Genomic DNA, 18,663 nt, shown 5'->3' with positions numbered 1-18,663 from the left:
TAATAATGTGCATTTCTGAAATGCATAACTTAGACAGTTTCCTCTAAATTGTAATGTAGACTCATCATGATCTTTCTGTAAAGCTGCTTTGAGATGATGTGTATTGTGAATTGCATGCACTCCTGTAGAGCTACACTGGACACATTAGCATTGGATTTTTATATTAGTGTCACTAGGGATGCTGGTTCAGTCTCACATAAGGCTAGAATCTAATCCTCAGGCTGACTCGCTGTCTCTCACTGTCTTTCAGGGCAATGCTCCTAAACTGGTACACACTCCTCTCACGGATAAGTGCTATCTGACTCTGACGCAGGCCATGAATATGGGTTTGGGCGGGAACCCTTACGGCCCCGCGGGAACTGGCAAGACTGAGTCCGTCAAAGCCCTGGGAGGATTGTTTGGGAGACAAGTGCTGGTCTTCAACTGTGATGAGGTACACACACATGCACACATACACAAACATCCTTTTTGACTTCTTTTTCCTCTGAAATCATTAGTTGTTAATGAAAAAACATTAAACAAAACAATACAAAACAACATTTATTATTTTGAAATATTATTACAATGTGAATATATTGTAAAGTGTAATTTATTCCTGTGATCAAAGCTGAATTTTCAGCATCATTACTCCAGTTTTCAGTCTAATACTAATATGATATTACCTACTCACTCTAATATGATGATTTGATGCTCATTTATGATTATTATTATTATATGATATGCTGCTTTACAGGATTCAGCATTTTTTTTGTAACATTATAAATGTTTTATTTTAAATGTAACTGTATAGGGACATTTTCACAATAAGCCTTTACTTTTAACAGCTTCTTTCCATTCAGAGCTTGTGTCTTCACAGCACACATTGACAAAAAGCCAGTAAACCAGCCTAATGTTTCTCTCTATTCAGTATTATATTGATGCTAGCGAATTAATCTTCACGTTTCTGGGAATAATTTTTCATTTTATTTCATTTTATTGTTTATTTTTACAGGGACAATGCACAATTAAAAGTAATTGCACCAGAATTAGCTAATAGCTAGTTTACATCTGCTTTCCCTGGGTAATAACTGTGTTGCCAGTACTGGACAAGTCAATCAGACAATTTTACAGCAATTAAACCGGTTTGATGTTTGAAGGTGTGTATAATCTGTGTGTATCAGGGTATAGATGTGAAGTCCATGGGCCGTATCTTCGTGGGGCTGGTGAAGTGTGGAGCGTGGGGCTGTTTCGATGAGTTCAATCGCCTGGAAGAGGCCGTGCTCTCCGCCGTCTCCATGCAGATACAAGCCATCCAGAACTCACTAAAGAACCAGCGCACCTCCTGCCAGCTGCTCAATAAAGAGGTGCGACAGACATAACGTGATTATGTGAACGCGTGATTCAGTGCATAATCAGCCAAAGTCCTCATTTTTTCAAATATGCCGCACTTTCGCCGCATAAATTACTAATTTCCATGCAAAATATGCGGGGCTTGCATGATTTCATAATCCTCGCATTTTCATCACAAAAAAGTCACATTTATCTTAGCAGAAAGTTGAAAAATGTTGTGTTTGCGTCACACGTTTCCCCCTGTTGCCATGGGAACACACTCTTAGAAGAAAAGGTTCTATATAAAACCTCAGAAGGTTCTAAAGCGCAACGTATTTGGAACCCCTAAAATGCAATGCTCACAAATGATCACAAAATTCAAGATATGGGGGTTAAAAAATGTAATTAATCAATATCACATGAAGAGTGCAGTTTTCAAGCAAGTTTTTATCCTCCAAAAATCAGCATGATTAAAATGGGATATTAAGTTACTACAACAGTTTAATAAACAATAATTTAATTACAACTACAAAATGTTGCAGAATAATGTAATATATGAATGAATAATAGCCTTTGTGCCAAAAGTGTCCTTTCTTGTCATTATTGAACCTTTTTTAGCATAAAATGTCCTTTGCAGTTGAGTAAAGAACCCTGTGCTACATATATAGAACCCTTTTTTCTAAGAGTGCATTTTGAAGTGACGTAACCCGTTGCCATGGAAACGTTATGAAGTGACGTAACCCGTTGCCATGGCAACGTTATGAAGTGACGTAGCCCGTTGCCATGGGAACGGTATGAAGTGACATAACCTGTTGCCATGGGAATGTTTTGAAGTGACGTAACCTGTTGCCATGGGAACGTTATGAAGTGACATAACCTGTTGCTATGGGAACGTTTTGAAGTGACGTAAGCCACTGCCATGGGAACGTTATCAAGTGACGTAATCTGTTGCCATGGGAATGTTATGAAATGACGTAACCTGTTGCCATGGGAACGTTTTGAAGTGGCGTAATTACGCGAAACGCTGTAAAACTGGAGCACACTTTATTTTTTATTTTCATTTATTCATTTTTACAGAAGTTGTAGCATATTCCTTGTGTAAAGCTACAGAACTTGTTGGACTCATTAATGTTTTCTAAGTTTGATGTGTTTATTAAGGTCTGAAATAAATCAAATATTCCAGCACTTTCTGTCATGTATATGCTTGCTTATCATAGGGAGTAAATGACTCTTTACAGTAGCCGAGTGAGAACAGGGTGTTGGGGAATCACGTTTTTTTTCTCTTTTTCATCAAACTGCAGTTTTTGCAAGTTCCCGCAATTTCATCGCATTTAAAAAAAACAAAAAAACGGGCCGGCATAATCATTGATTTCTGTTCGCAACAATCACAAAAAAACTGCGTTTTTCTGGAAGGACTGTGAAGTCATTATTAACAGAGCTTCTCAGTACATGAACAAAAATGACCTCACCCCCGTGCGAATACACCCACTGTCAATGTGTACGTAAATATTCTGTCATTTTCTGTTTAAAAGTCGTTTTCCGCGTTTTTTCAAGTATGGAGGCGCTTGAAAAAGCGTTCAGTCCCGTTTTAGACGCTTGGACAAATCTGTGGCTAAACTCAAGTGTTTTACACACACCATTCAGATCGAAAGCACTCGTTAGAGGCACCAAACATCTTTTAGCGTTTGCTAAGTGCTTAGTACCATCGTTCGACCAGAAATAACTGTTTGCACACGTGATATCAGGAAGCACCGTAATACACACATTTATTATTACAAATCGAGTTACTCTCCCACTTCACTGAGATTTCTTATCCCGTGCGAATTGGCAATTATTATTACAGACGTCCTGTCCTGTGGTAAAGTTAATCCCCAGTCCGAATAGGGCTATACACACTTCAGTTCATGACACACACCAACAAAAAGAGTCAAGAGCATCTCTGTGTGTGTGTTTTCAGGTGGAACTGGACCCAAACTCAGGCGTCTTTATTACTCTGAACCCGGCGGGTAAAGGATACGGAGGGCGGCAGAAGCTGCCGGATAATCTGAAGCAGCTCTTCCGACCGGTCGCCATGACGAGTCCTGATAACGAGCTCATCGCTGAGGTCATCCTGTATTCAGAGGGATTTAAGGAAGGAAAGGCACTGGGAAGAAAACTGGTCGCTATATTCAATCTGGCCAGGTAAAGCTTCAGTGTTCATGTAATATAACACTACACACCTTCATGCATTAAATTGATCTAAAGTGACAGTAAAGACATTTATAATTGTGTGTGTGTGTGTGTGTTCAGGGAGCTGCTGACGCCCCAGCAACACTATGACTGGGGTTTGCGCGCACTGAAGACGGTCCTGAAGGGCTGTGGGAGTTTACTGCAGTTACAGAGACTGAACAGCAACCCCTGTAAGACACTCTCACTGGATCATAATCACATGATCAATAAACAGACCAGGATGGATTCACGTCCATGTTCTCTTCGTGTGTGTGTGTGTGTGTGTGCAGTGAAGGAGAGCTGGTTAGTGGTTCAGGCTTTGAGGTTGAACACCATGTCGAAGTTGACGTTTGCCGACGGCTCTCGGTTTGATGCCCTGGTCAGAGACGTGTTTCCCGGAGTGGACTTTAAAGATGTGGAATATGAGACGCTGAAAACCGCCCTGCTGTCTGTGTATGAAGAGGCTCGCCTGGAGGTCATCCCCAGTCAGGTACCGGCCTATGCACCCTAGCTAGGGCTCTTTGAAATCTTAGGTTTACATGTAAATGTACATTTTTTGCATTGCTTTTTTCTCTCTTATTAAAGGATTAGTTCACTTTTGAAAAAACTTTTGCTGATAATTTACTCGCCCCCATCTCATCCAAGATGTCCACGTCTTTCTTTCCTCAGTCGAAAAGAAATTTAGGTTTTTGATGAAAACATTCCAGGATTTTTCTCCGTATAATGGACTTCAATGGGAACCAGACGGTCCAAGGTCCAAATAACAGTTTCAGATGCAGCTTCAAATGTCTTTAAACGACACCAGACGATGAATAAGGGTCTTATCATGCGAAACGATCCGTTATTTCAAAACTTATTCCAAAAATGTAACTTTACTAAGGGCAAACGTCACGTAATACGTAATTACGTTCAAAAGGTCACGGGCGACGTAGCCGAAAGTACAGAGTCAGTGTTTACAAGTTGAACGCATAGGTTGAACGTGCAAACCAACTCAAACGCCGTTTACAAAAAAGTAATTAAAAGGTAAAACAACGATGTCGGACGATTTTGATTCTGTACTTCCGGCTACGTCGCCCGTGACCTTTTGAACGTAATTACGTATTACGTGACGTTACAAACGCGCCTCACAGAAATAGAGCAAGGCTAGCATTTGTCCTTAGAAAAGTTACATTTTTGGAATAAGTTTTGAAATAAGCGATCGTTTCGCATGATAAGACCCTTATTCATCGTCTGGTGTCGTTTAAAGACATTTGAAGCTGCATCTGAAACTGTTATTAACTGTCTTTTCGACCTTGGACCGTCTGGTTCCCATTGAAGTCCATTATATGGAGAAAAATCCTGGAATGTTTTCATAAATAATCTTAATTTCTTTTCGACTGAAGAAAGAAAGACGTGGACATCTTGGATGACATGGGGGCGAGTAAATTATCAGCAAAAGTTTTTTCAAAAGTGAACTAATCCTTTAACCATTTTAATGGTTTAGTAATCCACAATTTGTATTTTCTTTCTATTTGATTGTCCCGTAATGACTTCTTTGAATGTGTGTAGATAAAGAAGGCTCTGGAGCTGTACGAGCAGCTCCGGCAGAGGATGGGTGTGGTGGTGGTCGGGCCCAGTGGAGCGGGGAAGTCCACTCTGTGGAGGATGCTGCGAGCGGCGCTGGGTAAGATGGGCCGGGTGGTCAAACAGTACACCATGAACCCAAAAGCCATGCCACGCCAGCAGCTCCTGGGACACATCGACATGGACACGCGAGAGTGGTCCGACGGCGTGCTGACGTCCTCCGCACGACAGGTGGTGCGAGAGCCACAGGGTGAGGACTAATACACACACACACCAAATACAGAAACACACCAAACAAACACAAAATACACTTATTCAGGGAATGTTTAATACTAGTGCTGGGCAACAATTAATCGCATCCAAAATAAAAGTTTGTGTTTACGGAATATATGTGTATGTATTTTGTACATATAAATACACACATATGCATGTACTGTATATATTTAAGAAATATTTGCATGTATATTCTGTATATTTATATATATATATTAGGGCTGTGCAAAAATTAATTGCGATTAATCACATCCAAAATAAAAGTCTGTGTTTACATAATATATTTGTGTGTGCTGTATATAATTATTTTGTATATATAAATACCTATGCATGCATGTATATATTTAAGAATTATTTGCGCTTAAATTCTGTATATATATATAAATACATAATCTATATTATATAAATATAAATATTTTATAGATGAATAACACATTTTCTTAAATATATACATGCATGTGTGTGTATTTATATATACAAAATAATTATATACAGCACACACAAATATATTATGTAAACACAGACTTTTATTTTGGATGCGATTAATCGCAATTAATTTTTGCACAGCCCTAATATATATATATATATATATATATATATATATATATATATATATATAAATAATTTATATTATTTATATATATATATATATATATATATATATATATATATATATATATATATATGTATATAAATAATAAATTTCCCGTAGCCCTCAAACCGTATTCACTTTATAGCCCTTAATACTGTAATTGTGGACAAATGTGGGCACAGAGGACTCAGGTATGATCCAAATATTTTATTTATTATAAATGTTATCACTGTCTTCGATAAAGTTTTGTCTATCCATTTATGGTGTTTTTTTATTTAATTTGAATTTATTTACTTCAAAAAGTACCATATTTTCTATGTAAATTATTTCAATGTAAATTAATTACTATGTAGTTTTATTTTTTTAATAAAATATCATTAAAATATCATTCTAATAAGTTCTAAACTTTAGGTTTTAGCTCAAATAAGAGCTAAAACTTAAAGATGAAGTGACTTTGCTGTTACCTGGTGTCTTATTTTGGCTTATTTTAGATTACAGTTTTTCCCATTCATTTCTATGGGTGCCCATTTTTGACCCAAATACAAGATTAAGGAGTTTTTTTTTCACCCACTAAACATTGTAGAATTGAGTCAAAAAAAATTGTGTGTTCAGGAGGCAAACTTAGGAAAAGTAGCCAAGTATTGTACCGCTCAGATAAAGGGAAGTATTTTTAAAAAATAAATCAAAACTATTTTGCCCACATTTGTCCATAATACGGTTTTAGGGTGTATACATGCCTGTGTGTGCACAGTATATCATGTCAACACAAACTTTTATTTTGGATGCGATTAATCATTAATTTCCCTATTAAATACACATCAACATTGATAATGAACACTAAACATTACGCTTTACCAAGACCAAACACACTCCATACACAGATTTCCGTTTTTTCCTGATTGTGCTCTCCGTTCTTTCTCTTTCAGAGGTGAGCTCATGGATTATATGCGATGGAGACATTGACCCAGAGTGGATTGAGTCATTAAACTCTGTGCTGGACGATAATCGCTTACTCACGATGCCCAGCGGTGAGAGGATTCAATTCGGCCCCAACGTCAACTTCCTGTTTGAGACCCACGATCTGAGCTGCGCCTCACCAGCCACCATCTCCCGCATGGGCATGATCTTCCTCAGGTAACGCTTTGAAACCATAGACTGTAGAAAAATATGGATGTAGTGTCCGTGACGTCACCTGTATGTTTGCATTTTTGAAGCCCAAAGTGGGCGGAGTCGGCCGTCGCCATCTTGGCAGCGCGTCACTCCCGGATAAACGAAAATGGGCAAAAGGCGGGATTAACTGAGGTGACGTGACGCTAACACACAGCTAGCAGTGACGACATTGGCATTCCACCTGTCACTCAAGTGGCCACGCCCTTAATTATTCAGAACTTAATATAATCTAAACGCATGAGTTATAAAAAAATTCGTCATGAAGGGCAAAACTAGCGATATAGAGCAAACCCACTTTTTGCGCCAGGCTGTAAACATGTTTTTTTCTGCTGTAAAGTGGGGCATTTTAACACGGAGGTCTATGGGATTGACTCTCTTCTGGAGCCGGTCTCTAGTGGCCAGTTGATGAATTGCAGTTTAATTCACATCTTCACCCTAAATCAGTTTGCTCATGTACCGTCCCCAAAAAGCAGTCAATCATGTATTTCTATTTTTTATATACATTTTATGTGCGTCACAGTGATGAAGACACTGACGTGGGCTCTCTCGTGAAGTCATGGCTGAAGAGGGAGGATGAAGACAACAGGATGAATCTGGAGAACTGGCTCAATGATTATTTCCACAGAGCTCTGGAATGGGTTCTCAAACAGGTGCCGTCCCGTCACACACACGCTCCTTTAACCCGTTCACGTTCACGGCATCATAACCGTCTCCATCTGTCTCTCTGCAGAGTGATTTTGTGGTGGACACCAGTCTGGTCGGGACTGTGCTGAACGGTTTGTCCCATCTGAGAGGGGTCAGAGAGAGAGGACAGTTTGTCGTTGGACTCATCCGTGGTTTGGGAGGAAACCTCACGCTCAAATGCCACCAGGAGTTCGCCAAGGAGGTCAGAGCCGCACTGATTTATGGGAAATGTAATTTCATGCCTGCTCAGGCTTATCGGCTGTCATTAAATTTAGGAGCCGCTCCCTTAGATTAACGCGAGTCGTAATTTAAAGCTGGAAGCAGCAGTGAAACTTTGATGTGATACGATCAGGGATCATAATCTACATTTTATGATGTCCACTCTTAAAGTCAGTCAAGGTTTCTTGCACCATAAAGAGCCATAATTTAGTTTTCATGGTGGTTTTCCGTCCTCTTTCTGACCAGTACCAATTATCAGGCGTGTTCTTAGTATTCATAACTTCAGTGAGCTCATTGAATCTGCATTAATTACAACATTGTCACTTATATTAACTGTCACCGTTCCACAGGACGCTTGCCATTATATTTTTAAAACAATAATATCTTAGAAAAGACCTTAAGTAATATTGACAAACTATATATCATTTGAAAGCTTACAATCTCTAGTTTCCATATTTGGTGACTGATTTTCAAAATATATTACAGAGGAGCCGTAATTTATCAATTTGCAACAAGAATATTTTCATACTCAAAGCGTGTTCAGACCTTTATTTTGAAAATTGACATGAAAAATCATGAAAAAAAGTTAGAAACCTCAGTTAGATTTCATGCCAAGAGTTCAAAAGATAGGGTCCATTCAATTATTTTAGAAAAAAAAGTCTGAAAATGTTTTAAATATTACGAAAAAAAAAAAAATAGATTCACCATTTGTGTTATGGCAATAAGCTATAACGCGCATGCGTGTTCTTTGTATGTGATTCCTAGAGGTTGAATTCATATCAAAATCTGCCAAACTTCCCATACTACTTCTGAATAGGATTTCTACTTCATAAATTGTGTGAAATTTGTGAAAATAATGGTTCACATCACTCAAAACACATATGGAAATGCAGGCGCCCTTATATGGGCGGTAATGGAGTCTGGTTGTGCCCTAGTGGAAGCATTCGGTACTGCGCCCAAACAAAATCTCACTGAAAGCTCATTTTTTGTGATATCAACCTAAAATTTGAAACACAACTTGTTCAGATTTTTGGCTTTGATTTTTCTGCAGTTTTAGAGTAGCCCAGGTTTTGAAAATATATATTTTATATAAAATATGAATAATTATTTTTTTTTACATTGTACATTTCCATAAACCCAAACTTCTATAACTTTTTTTCTGTTTCACTTTCTCACTTCGACAAAAATCTGCCAAATGTCTTCTTTAAAACGAGACCAATCTTACGTCTATATTCCAAAGCACTCTTGAATTACAACCATTTAAGTTTGAAATGAGCATTTCCATGTCTATTCAAAAAAGTTAAGAGGTTAAATTAATACATTTTTCGCCAACTGTGATGTTGTATATGCACATTTCTGAAATAAACGTGAATTGAATTGTTCTGAATGTGTTTAGGTTCTGAGTTGGGCCAGAGAAAGCCCTCCTGACCCTCGAAAGCCCCTGGACACGTACTACGACCCCGCGTCAGGCCGTCTGTGCGCGTATGAGCTGCAGCGAGGGGAAGGTGTGTGTGAGGATGACCTCAGGAACCCACACAATCTCCCCGTCATACACACACCCGACATGCAGCGCGGACTCGACCTCTTCACCCCGTGGCTCTCGTCCAATCACAGGCAGCCGTTCCTGCTGGTGGGGCCGGAGGGTTGCGGGAAAGGGTATGACACACGTTTACATTTACATGTTTGCATCACATTTTAATTAGGTTAGATTCTCATTGGGCAACGATTGATTAATCGCATCCAAAATTAAAGTTTGTGTTTACACACTCAAGCATGTGAAATATTTGAAATGTATATATACAATTTAGACTTAATATAAATATCTTATCTTAAACTTTTCTTAACTATATGCATGCAGGTGTGTGTGTTTATATATATATATATATATATAGTACACACTCGTATAATATGTAAACACAAGCTTTTATCTTGGATGCGATTAATCACTAATTGTAGAGAAACACACTGTTGAACCCTGCTTATACAAACACACACGCAGAAAATGACAGATGAATTGATACGATGCTGTGTGTGTGTGTGTGTGTGTCAGGATGCTCCTGCGCTGTGCTTTCGCTCAGCTTCGCTCCACACAGGTGTCCGTTGTGCACTGCAGCGCTCAGACGTCCTCCCGTCACGTCCTGCAGAAACTCTCGCACATGTGTTTGATCATCAGCTCCAACACGGGACGCGTGTACCGTCCCAAAGACTGCGAGAGGCTTGTGCTCTACCTCAAAGACATCAACCTGCCCAAACCCGACAAATGGGGCACCAGCAACATCATTGCCTTTCTGCAGCAGGTCACATGCTACACTTTTTTTACATTTTTTTTTTTCAGTCCCTCCAGAAAAACGCGATTATGCGATCGCTGAATTCAATGCAAAATCAGCCAAAGTCCGCATATTTATGCGGGGGCCGCATTTTTTCAAATACGCCTCACTTTCGCCGCATAAATTGCCGATTTCCGTGCAAAATATGCGGGGTTTGCATAATTTCATAATCCTCGCATTTTCGTTGCAAAAAAAAGTCACATGTATTTTAGCAGAAAGTTGAAAAATGTTGCGTTTGCTTCACATAAGAGCAGCCATTTCCCCCTGTTTCCATGGGAACGTTATGAAGTGACGCAATTACGCGACGCCAGACAGACTCACGGAGGCGATCGACATCTCACAAATCGAACTCGTATAACTGTCTGTCACACGTTCTACCGTCACATCGTTACTTAATAAACAACATAAGATAAAAGTAGTAGCATCAAACAGAAATTACCCGCACACATGGGGTGTTCGAGGCGCACATGTAACACTGCAGAGAGCTCTTAAAGGGGCCACACCTTATTTACAATAGTTACAGTCTGAAATAAAACAAGATGAGAAATTAAATATTCCCAGCACTTTCTATGATGTAGTATGCTTGTTTATCAAAGGAAGTAATAAGAAATGACTCTTATATTAACAGGATGTTGGGGGAATCACTTTTTTTCTCTTTTTCATCAAACCGCAATTTTTGCAAGTTCCCTCAATTTTTGTAAATTCCAGCAATTTCATCGCATAAAATTGCATAAATATCCCACATATTCCATCGCATTTTTAAAGAAAACTGGCCGCATAATCAATCAATTTTTGCCCGCAACAATCACAAAAAAAACTCTGTGTTTTTCTGGAAGGACTGAATACTATTATGGTAAATGTTAAATATAAATCGCAAATTTTTTCACAAATTTTTGGAAATTACCACCACAAAATCAGTCATTTTGATCGCAAAAATCACACAAAAAAATCGTGAAATCCTGGAGGGACTGTTTTTTATTGCAAATCAAGGTTTCAAATCAGTTTTTCACAGTTTTTTTCTTTCTACAGGTTTTGACATATCAGGGCTTCTATGATGAGAACCTGGAGTGGGTCGGGCTGGAGAACATTCAGATTGTGGCTTCAATGTCAGCAGGTGGCGCTGTGGGTCGGCACCCGCTCACGTCACGCTTCACCTCCATCGTCCGCATCTGCACCATTGAGTGAGTACTCTGTGCATATAATACCGCAAATAATATCTCACAATAGAGTGCCGAAGTTACGACGTCACTCTGTAGGCCAAAACGCGGAAGTGAGTTAGCATTTTAGCACTACGGTCCGCTCGCTCTAAAGCCTATGGGATTTTTGAATGGGTTTTTGCTAAATCGCCTGAAATAAGGTCTGTGGTGATCAAAGCCTCTAAATATTTTCACGCTTTGATCTATAGAACACACAGTTATAACCTGCTTGTGTTTTTTAAACTTTATTGTGTCTGATTGTGTTTTTTAAAATCTTTATATAGGCTTCAAAATGTATCAATTTTGGATTAACTCGTAAAGATTATCTTGATAGACAAAACGTGTACGGGTCACAACTCTTTGTTAAACACAGATCTTATTTTTTGCGATTTTCCAAAAGTCTATGGGGAAAATGCATTGCTTTTCGACCGAGGGAACCCACGCGCCGCTAGCTTCCGAGTCGTCCTACAAAGTGACGTCATCACTTCGACACTCTATTCAGACTTTTTACTCTCAAAATTGCGAGTTTAGAGATCTTAGAAACGTTCCCCTGCAGAATTCCGGGTTATCATCTTGCAATTCTTTGTTGTTGTTGTTTCTGCCATAGAATAAAAAAATACAAGCAGTAATTGTGACTTTTTAACTCACAATTCTCACTTTTTTTTCTCGAAATTGCAATTAAAAAAAGATAAAAAGCCTTTTTATTTTTAAAGTCCCCGTGAACCGGAAGTTGTAAACGATTTTTCTCCAGTGCTGTGACGTATTTCCAAGTGAAACGGAATATTGAACAGAGGGCAGGGTTTTACTCTAGAGCTCCTCCTCTCCATCTCTCGCTCATGGCAAACTAACGGTTTGAGGGGAGTGGTTAAGCGTTTCCCCACCCAAACTGTGAAACCTACGTCATCAGGAAAAGAAACCGTTCCAGACCGGAAGTCACTTTTCAAATTTTGATTAAAGATTAGCAAGGTAAAACATTTTTTAAATATATATTTACTTGCACGGATTAATTGTTCACCACAAGACTAGTAACATGCGCTAACAAAGTAAATAGGTTCAATTTTGATTTCACGGGGACTTTAAATATTCTTCCATAAAATGGGGGCTCTTAAATTGCACAGTTTAATTATTTTGTATACTAAGCTAACCCTAACCCTAACAGACGACTTTCTGCATTTATGAGGACATCCTCAAAAGGATGTTTTGGGTGGTTTTGTGAGGTCTATCACACTTTTCACTTTTGGGTACAAATTTGTCCTCAAAAATGTTTAAGAAGTCACACACACACACTAATCCATCTCTCCTGTAGTTATCCAGACAGAGAGCAGCTGCAGACCATCTATAGCGCATACCTGAAACCCGTGCTGCAGAGGACTCTGGGTAATGATCCAACCTGGAGCTCTGCAGGGAAGATCCACCAGCTCGCCGGCTCATTGGTGCAAGTCTACGAGCAGGTCAGGTGTGATTGGGCATTTCATCTGTGTTGATGTCATTGTGTAAATGTGATGTAGAGAACCGTTCAAAAGTTTAGGAAGAAATCTCTTCTGCTCATCGTGGCCGTATTTATTTGACAGTAAAAACAGTGAAATATAGTGTTTTCTATATCGTTAAAGTGTCATTTATTCCTGTAATCATTTCAGCATCATTACTCCAGTCTTCAGTGTCACATGATCCTTCTGAAATCACTCTAATATGCTGATTTTTGAGGAGAGATGATATAATTGTTCATTAGTACACATGATGCATTTCTTTCAAAAAAAGAGAAATCGCACTGACTCCAAAGTTTTGACCGGTGTGTGTGTTTGTGTTTTAGGTGAAGGCTAAATTCTCGGTAGATGATCACAGTCATTACCTGTTCACCCCGTGTTTGCTCACACAGTGGGTCCTGAATCTGCTGCGATACGACCTGAGTGCAGGTGAGCTCGATACATTCATAATTCACTAACACGGCCCAAAACTAACACCTCAGTGTCCCCAAAAACAGAAGAATAAAATAAGACATGGACTCATGGTTTCAAACAGTGTTGGGTGTAACTAATTACTAAGTGATTAGTTACTGTTAATTTAATTACTTTTCCCTTGAAAAAGTAAAGTAAGGGATTACTCTTAATTTATCTGTAATTTAATTACAGTTACTTCTGATGTAATTAAGGTAAATACTGTGAATAGATCAATCTGATCTCACGGCGATTCGTATGCATTTTATGAGGTGTCTAAATCGTACGACCGCACTTGTAAAATATGTCTTGTAAAATATGTATGAAAAAAGTGTGAAATGTCATGAGATCAGACATAAAACAATAGTGGGTTCAACATCAAAATCTATTGTCTGATGTTAAAAAGTATGTTTTTATTATGTAACCTTCACCTTGGTCAGTTTAAAGATAATTCATGCAATTTTATAGTATTTATTTGAAAGAATTAAAACAGATTCATGTCTATCCTTAAATTATTCAGCTGGTTGAGATTGATATGGGATTTTGAAAATAATTAGTAATTAAAAGTAATTAAATACTTTTTAGAGAGAGTAATTAGTACAGTAATCTAATTACACTGTTGAAGAGGTAATTAGTAACTAGTAATTAATTACTTTTTTTAGAGTAACTTACCCAACACTGGTTTCAAATATCTCTGCCTACTGCCTACTGAGGCAGAACCGTCATTGAAACCTCAGAAGTGAGTGATTTGAAACACTCTTAAAGGACAGCAGCGTTTACGTTCATGCCTTTTATTTTCAATACATTCCTGTATCTTAGTGCATGAACTGATAAAATGTAATGCAAAATAAGTGCATAAATGTGTAACTGTTGATACCTATCAGGATTAAATTAAATATGTATAATATAAATAAATATACTGTATATATATATATATATATATATATATATATATAAGATATGTAATTTTAAACACATTTGAGCATAAATTTATATATATATATATATATATATATATATGAAGAGTTCAGATGCAAAAGCCTCTAAGTGCCATTTGAAATTTTCTTCTAGAATGATCATTTTGATCAAACTTGTATATTTAAGTTCAATAATTATCATTGCCATTTAAGTGAAATTACTGAACTTAAATATACAAGTTTGATAAAAATGATCATTCTAGAAGAAAATTTCAAATGGCACTTAGAGGCTTTTGCATCTGAACTCTTCATATATATATATATATATATATATATATATATGCTCAATTGTGTCCAAAATTACATATCTTATAAGTCAGCATAATGTCTCCTGCCTATCTTTTGGACAGTCTTTCTGTCAGAAGTACATCTATGATGCTCTAAAATGTTTTTTAGACTAGGTTTTAGAGCCATTAGCCTATTTAGTGACTTTTATTTTACGTGTTGACTTGCTAAAAGGTGTTTGGAGTTATAATAAGCTTAGTTCATGAACAATAGAGGTCTGTGAGGTTCTCACCGTGTGTGTGTGTGTGTTTGTGTGCACAGGTAAATCGGCTGTAGACTCGGTCCTCGAGGTGGTGGCGTATGAAGCCCGGCGTCTGTTCAGGGACCGGATCGTGTCCTCTAAAGATATGAATGTGTTCGATAACATCCTGTCCTCCGTCATCAGGGGCGACTGGGGCTCGGACACACTTGACAACATGACAGGTCACACACTCACACTGCCGCTCAAAGACATCCAATTGAGCGAAACACATTTATAATAGTCACAAAATTATTTTGCTAACACTTTCTATGAAGTTCACGGTTTTAATGAATCATAGTTGGAAGTATGAGCATACACGTTGAAAAAGCGAATGCATGACTTAGAAGTAATTATTAAAATAATATAAATGTTGCAATGCAGTATAGGCCTTAATGAGTCTTTATAAATACACTGCTCAAAAAAATAAAGGGAACACTAAAATAACACATCATAGATCTGAATGAATTAAATAATCTTATTAAATACTTTCTTGTTTTTACTTTTTAAGTGTTGTTTAAGTGTTCCCTTTTATTTTTTTGAGCAGTATATATATATATATATATATTTATAATAAATAAGTATAAATGGAGCTATAATTCATTATAAGTATGGACTTATTGGGGAGAAAACTCCCCCAAAAATTGCAATTAGAAAATAGAAAAAATTGTATAAAAATTGTATAAAATAAGCTTTCTGGACAAAAAAAATTAAGAATAATTTTAGGGCTTCGGGTCATTTTGAAACGTTGTTTTTTTTCTGTTCTTTAGAACTTTCTATTTATGAAAGAATCCTGAAAACACAAAAATATGAAGCAGCACAACTGTTTTCAAAACTGATAATAATCATGAATGTTTCTTGAGCATCAAATCATAATATTAGAGTGATCATGTGACACTGAAGACTGGAGTAATGATGCTGAAAATACAGGAATAAATGACACTTTACTATATATTCACATAGAAAACTAGAAAACACATTAGTTATTCTAAATTATAATAATATTTCACGTTCTCACAATTTTACCGTATCCTTGATGAAATAAATGCAGCCTGGATTGGATCTTTCGATTGTTCATTTGTGCTGTTTTACCACAGATACGTACTTTGTGACATGGGCCGCGTCTCACGAGGGTCGTTCCCCTGGTCAGCCTCTCCCGCCGCACGGCAAACCACTCGGGCGTCTCAGCGCCAGTGACCTCAGAGAGATCATACACAAGGTGAGAAAGGAAATGAAATCATTACACACACTCACTGTCAGTTCCTCCAGGTTTTCACCATTTGAGTGTGTTATCTTTTGAGTTGTTACAGTATTTATTAATCTTCCTTAATGTTGGTTAATAAAAATACAGCTGTTCATTGTTTCTGCATCTAATGTTAAATACAACCTTTGATTTTAATAACCTATTAGTAAATGTTGAAACTAATGTTAACTAAGGTCGCTAAAGGGATAATTCACTTTGAAATTAATTTTTGGTATGTTTTATCTTACCTCAAGGGCATCCAAGATGTTAGTGTCTTTGTTTCAGCAGTATTTTCAATTTTGATATTTTTAGGTCAAACCGTTCATGTCTGTCAGTCATATAATGGAAGTCTATGGTCACCACCTCAAAGAGAATGCACAGAGAAGTCCAAATTAAACATGATTTAATGACTCGTAAATGTAAGTACACACTGATGGCCTAAGACACGAAACGAGCGGTTTGTGAGAGAAAACGAATCGTTTTTACCTCTTGTAATCACAGCCACGTCCAACTGATCTGAGGGCGTGGGCGCTTCGGCTGTGATTTCAAGAGGTAAAAACGATATGAATACTGTTCGTTTTCTCACTCAAACCGCTCATTTCGTGTCTTAGGCCATCAATGTGTACTTACATTTACGAGTCATTAAATCATGTTTCATTTGGACTTCTCTGTGCATGCTCTTTGAGGTGGTGACCATAGACTTCCATTATATGACTGACAGACACGAACAGTTTGACCTAAAAATGTCAAAATTGAAAATACTGTGGAAATAAATGCCCTTGAGGTAAGATAAAACATACCAAAAATTAATTTCAAAGTGAACTATCCCTTTTAACTTATGTCGTAACTAACATTATCGTAATGCACTCGCATAAATTAGATTTTTGATGACGTTTATTTTGAGCACATGATCTTGTTTTGTGTGTCCTCAGGGAATAGTTCTGTACGGTCGTGATAACCGTGAGTTGGACATCCTGTTGTTCCCGGAGGTTCTGGACTACATGTCTCGAGTGGACCGTGTCCTGAGCTCTCCGGGCGGGTCGTTGCTTCTCGCGGGTCGTAGCGGCGTCGGCCGGCGCACCGCTACATGTGTGGTCAGCCACATGCACGGGGCGTCTCTCTTCACTCCGAAAATCTCACGCTCGTACTCGCTCAAACACTTCAAATCTGACCTGAAAACTGTAAGTCTCAGTCCATGCCGACTCTCTGCTAACTAGATACATTTACATTTAGTCAATGGCAACTTTTCATGATGACTCGCTTGCTTTAGTCATTTTGAGGCAAAAACAACACAAGAAGTGATCAAAAAACAAAGAGAGTAGCATAAACCAGCTAATATCACATGGTGTCATTCAAACTCTCTCTTAATAAACTAAATTCAGATGAGCTTTATTGGCATTACTTGTACAGTATTCCCAAAGCATTGGCCGTTATATAAACAAAGAAAAAACTTTTTTTTAAATTTGTAGCCACATCCAGAGCAGATAAGGATAGTTGTGCTTGAGTTTTGTCCCTCTCTCTCTCTGTAGGTCATGCAGTCGGCCGCTGTGGACGGTCAGCAGGTCGTTCTGTTGTTAGAAGATCATCAGTTTGTTCATCTGTCCTTCCTGGAGATGGTCAATAGCCTGTTGTCGTCAGGTCAGGTCAAACCTCACTGTGTATTGCCTAAGAAAATCTGCTACACACACACTGTAAAAAATATTTTCAAGATTTGTTATCACAACATATTTTCTTTTGTCAAATCAACTTTATAATAATTTATTTAGTTGAGATAACGTATTATTTTGAGTTTCTGATGGTTAAATTAATCTACTTTATTGTATTAACTCACTTTTTCCAGTTCAATGAACTTAAAATTTTAAGGCAACCAGGTTACTTACTTTTTCAAGTTAAACTAACAATATTTTTTTTACAGTGTTAGTTATCACAACATTTTTTCTTTTGTCAAATCAACTTAAATAATTTATTTAGTTCAGATAACATATAATTTTGAGTTTCTGATGGTTAAATTAATCTCCTTCATTGTATTAACTCACTTTTTCCAGTTCAATGAACTTAAAATTTTAAGGCAACCAGGTTACTTACTTTTTTAAGTTAAACCAACAATATTTTTTTTTACAGTGTATCATTACTAAATCATAGTTGATGTTGGTAACAGGGGAAGTTCCTGGTTTGTACTCGACTGAAGAGTTGGAGCCTCTGCTGTCATCTCTGAAAGATCAGGCGTCACAGGACGGGTTTACCGGACCGGTTCTCAACTATTTCTCCCAACGTAATCACAAACACACACACAACTGTGTTGATCCATTTCACATTACAACACCGGCAATATGCCACTTTAGTTAAAAGCATATATAAATGCATACATGTAAATGTTTTATATGTTATTCTTTACTAGTTCAATACATTTTATAATTCTGTTAAAGATTTTATTTAGAAGTTAATA

The 18,663-nt window shown here is 37.6% G+C and overlaps 1 protein-coding gene across 1 annotated transcript in view; it reads left to right on the top strand.

Annotated features, from left to right (window-relative positions):
- dync2h1 (dynein cytoplasmic 2 heavy chain 1) overlaps window positions 1-18,663 on the top strand; it is a 120,925-nt gene that overhangs the window by 35,084 nt on the left and 67,178 nt on the right. The window contains exons 34-52 of the mRNA XM_089121540.1: window positions 251-433; window positions 1,161-1,343; window positions 3,266-3,489; window positions 3,598-3,707; window positions 3,807-4,006; window positions 5,065-5,329; window positions 6,871-7,078; window positions 7,635-7,764; window positions 7,845-8,000; window positions 9,414-9,673; window positions 10,068-10,314; window positions 11,374-11,525; window positions 12,847-12,991; window positions 13,351-13,453; window positions 14,998-15,159; window positions 16,072-16,193; window positions 17,150-17,398; window positions 17,747-17,855; window positions 18,376-18,489. Coding sequence (XP_088977666.1) covers window positions 251-433; window positions 1,161-1,343; window positions 3,266-3,489; window positions 3,598-3,707; window positions 3,807-4,006; window positions 5,065-5,329; window positions 6,871-7,078; window positions 7,635-7,764; window positions 7,845-8,000; window positions 9,414-9,673; window positions 10,068-10,314; window positions 11,374-11,525; window positions 12,847-12,991; window positions 13,351-13,453; window positions 14,998-15,159; window positions 16,072-16,193; window positions 17,150-17,398; window positions 17,747-17,855; window positions 18,376-18,489 — 3,322 coding nt within the window. The remainder of the gene's footprint in view (window positions 1-250; window positions 434-1,160; window positions 1,344-3,265; window positions 3,490-3,597; window positions 3,708-3,806; window positions 4,007-5,064; window positions 5,330-6,870; window positions 7,079-7,634; window positions 7,765-7,844; window positions 8,001-9,413; window positions 9,674-10,067; window positions 10,315-11,373; window positions 11,526-12,846; window positions 12,992-13,350; window positions 13,454-14,997; window positions 15,160-16,071; window positions 16,194-17,149; window positions 17,399-17,746; window positions 17,856-18,375; window positions 18,490-18,663) is intronic.

Source organism: Pimephales promelas, chromosome 16, assembly GCF_988280905.1.
Source record: "Pimephales promelas chromosome 16, fPimPro1.hap1.1, whole genome shotgun sequence".
Taxonomy (NCBI): domain Eukaryota; kingdom Metazoa; phylum Chordata; class Actinopteri; order Cypriniformes; family Leuciscidae; genus Pimephales; species Pimephales promelas.
The sequence above is the reverse complement of the archived record's forward strand: the minus strand, read 5'-3'. Positions and strand labels throughout refer to the sequence as shown.